Source organism: Chenopodium quinoa, unplaced genomic scaffold (genome assembly GCF_001683475.1).
Source record: "Chenopodium quinoa cultivar QQ74 unplaced genomic scaffold, ASM168347v1, whole genome shotgun sequence".
In the NCBI taxonomy this organism is placed as follows: Eukaryota; Viridiplantae; Streptophyta; class Magnoliopsida; order Caryophyllales; family Amaranthaceae; genus Chenopodium; species Chenopodium quinoa.
This window is the reverse complement of record NW_018744813.1, coordinates 744,510-747,824: the sequence shown is the minus strand read 5'-3', so window position 1 is coordinate 747,824 and position 3,315 is coordinate 744,510. Positions and strand designations below refer to the sequence as shown.

At 38.3% G+C, this 3,315-nt stretch overlaps 1 protein-coding gene across 1 annotated transcript; it reads left to right on the top strand.

Annotated features, from left to right (window-relative positions):
* The first annotated feature begins 1,183 nt into the window (after window positions 1-1,183).
* LOC110704039 lies at window positions 1,184-2,083 on the top strand. The gene has a single exon (XM_021881828.1). The coding sequence runs from the start codon at window positions 1,184-1,186 to the stop codon at window positions 2,081-2,083; it is 900 nt and encodes a 299-aa protein (XP_021737520.1).
* Window positions 2,084-3,315: the final 1,232 nt, after the last annotated feature.

Here is a 3,315-nt window from a genome sequence, read left to right as displayed (position 1 = left end):
GGAAGTCGTGTCTTGATGCTGGAGTCGGAGGCCCGATCATGAACAAGACCGAGGAAGAGGTTGTAGACATAATTGAAGATGTAGTTCGTCACTACATGGATTGGCAAGAGGGAGAGGGAGAGAGAGAGAGTCTACAAGAAAGAGTGGCTCAACGGTCTATTCGTTTGATCATCTCAATGCGATTAATAATTTGTCTTCCTAAATCTCGAACTTGGGGAAGGAGATGACATTGATCAAGGCCAAGCTAGAGAGTGCCTCTTCGATTGCACCAAGTTTTCCCTCCCACATTAAGGGGAAAGGTACACCTTCTAACTCTACTCCTCCTTCTACTTTAAATACTATGCCAAGTGGTTGTGTCTTTTGTGATGTTTGTGGGTCTTATGACCATGACTCCTCTAATTGTCCAAATGCTTTTGAAAATTGTGATGGTGTTGAAAACAATGATTGTGAGCAAGTAAACTTTGTTTCCAACAATAATAATGGAAAAAGATTTGATGGTCTAAGGAATTTTGGGACTAGGAATGCTCACCAACAAAGTGGCTTTGATAACTACAATAATGGTGGTTATAAGAACCAATGAAATCAAGGTTTCCGAGGTAACTATAATAATCAAGGTTATAGCAATCAAAACCAAAGCCAAGGGTATCGAAATCAAGGCCAATCTCATGGTTTTGGTGGCCAACACCAAAATTTTGGCAACAATCAAAGCCGAGATAATTGGAACAATCAAAATAGGGGAAATTTTCAAAACAACAACCAAAGGGGACCCCTACCCGGATTTTCTCCAAGACCTCAAGGCAATGGTGATAATTCTTATGCTCAACCCCAATATTCCAAGACTACCTTAGAGGAGATCATTGAAAATCAAACAAAGATTTTGAACACTTACATGGCGGTAAGTGATAAGAAGTTTAATGAAATGATGACACATAATAAGATGCTTGAGACCCAAATAACTCAACTAGCCAATACCTTGAAGGATTGCACTAACCCTTCTTCATTACCCTCTCAAGGAGTTGATCCTAAGAAACCTGTTTATTCCATCACTATAAGGAGTGGGAAAGTGCTATAAGGGAGAGTTTCTAGGATGATTGAGGAGGATGAGAAGAGGAGTGACTTAAAGTGAGGAAAATGAGAAAAATGTGTCAAGAAGTATGAGCAAGGAGGAATTCAAGAGAAAAAGATGAGTGATGAGTCTAGCAAGATGAGTGATAGCTCTAATGAGAAGAGTGTTGAGAAAGAGTGGAAACAAGATGAGGATTTCAAACCGAGACTTCCATATCCCCAAAGGTTCAATAGGTACAAGTTGGATGAACAATTTGGGAGATTTATTGAGATGCTAAGGAAAATCCATCTTTCTATTCCTTTCACCGATGTTTTGGGAGAAATGCCTAACTATTCTAAATTTCTTAAGGAAATCTTGAGCGGTAAGAGAGATTGTAGTGTGGTTGAACCGGTGAGTTTGGGGGAGTGTTATAGTGCCTTTATCCATAATGACTTGCCCCCAAAGATGAATGATCTAGGAAATTTCTCTATTCCTTGTAATATTAATGGGAAATTGTTTCAAAATGCCCTTTGTGATCTTGGTGCTAATGTTAGCATCATGCCTTACTCCGTTTTCAAGAAACTCAAGTTAGGCGAGCTCCTTTCAACCAACATGACCCTTCAATTAGCCAACCGTTCTATTAAGTTCCCAAAGGGTAGAATTGAGGATGTGCCCCTCAAAATAGGAAAGTTCACTATTCCCGTTGATTTCATTGTGCTTGAGATTGCGGAAGATGAAAAAATTCCTATCATCCTAGGGAGGCCATTCTTAGCAGCTTCGGGTGCTTTGATAGATGTGAAAGGTGGCATGATTACTTCTTGTGTTGGTGATAGTAAGGCGAGTTTTAAGCTCAAGTCAATGCATGAGTCTCTATCTTATGTGCACGAAATTATGTGCATAAACTCATTGTCTTCGAATTCTAATGATTTTGTGTTTGCTTCTTCTACTAACGAAAATCTTGTAGCTTGTGATGATGTTCCTAAAAGTGTTGAAAGCAAGGTTGTTAGTGAAGAAGAAAAGGATTCATTGAAGGTTTAAGATGAGTTTGAGATTCCCTTTTGGTTTGAAGGAAGATGAAAATAGTTTTTCAAATGGTGAAAATGCAGATCTCAAAGATCCAAGGAAGAAGAAATCAAAGAAGATGAAGAGATTTTCCAAGAAATACAAGCGTAATTTAAAGTTCGAAGAGTTTGATTCGGTTTCCATGATTCAAGATGACATGGTTCATGAAATGATTTTGAACAAGCCTTGCAATGGTTTTACCCTTTCCACAACTTTAGATAAGGTGGTGATTTTTGACTCTCCGTGATTTGGAGGAAGGGTTGAGCTTAGGACCTTAAGCATGCGCTTCCCGGGAGGCAACCCAGTTCTCTAACTTTTTTCTTTTGATTCTATTTTTCTAAATTTATTTCTTTCACTTGTGTTGTTGTTTGGATTAATAGGTTGAATTCATCGGAGTTGGATTATTTCGAGCGAGCTTGAGCATAGTGGGAAATTGTTTCATGGTTTGGGTGAGAATATGCTCGATATTGTTATATTTCGAGAGGAATGGGTAAGATAATGTAGGAGGTAAGTTAGGAAAAGATCTGCTATAATTTGAAGTAAATATGAACTTGGTGGGTTTATTATGGTGCTCTCATTAAATTGGAGTATTGAACCCATTGAAAATGAATTTAGTTACTGGTCGTTTTAGTGGTTCGATAATCCCGGAATGATAAAGATCGTTGAGCCCATATATGCACGCACCAGGAGAAGAGATTGAGCAAAGTAGTGCAACAGCTGGCGCGAGCGCGCGAGCCACGCGGTCGAGCATCCGAGGGTATTTTTTTTCTTTTTTCTTTCCTTCCCTCATTTCCCCTCATCCTCACCCTGAAGCGCACTCCTTCTCATTCCAAGCAACATCCATGAACCCTAACCCCCTTTATCAATCAAAATTCCTTCTCTAATCATCAAAAAAATCAACCAAATCAACTAATTCTTTCTCCAAGTTTATCACACTCATTAAAAATCATTCTACTTTCCCATATTTTTCAATCTCCAATCTATCTCCTCCATTGAAGACAAATTAGGGGCTTTTTTATTTAGTAAGAATTGGTAGCTTTTTCTTGATCAATCTTGCTTCAAGTGTGGTATAATCTCTTTCTTTGACTCTATTTTGCATAATTGTATCATTTTGTTGCAAGATTTTGATTGTTTATGATTGTGAATAGTAGTAGTATGTAATTTGAAGAACTTGGTGATTGATTGTGTAATTTGGGTTGGTTATTTGT

What these genes read in the sequence shown, in the direction of transcription:
- LOC110704039 (XM_021881828.1), top strand. Translation starts at nt 1,184, where the DNA reads ATGAGTGATGAGTCTAGCAAGATGAGTGATAGCTCTAATGAGAAGAGT.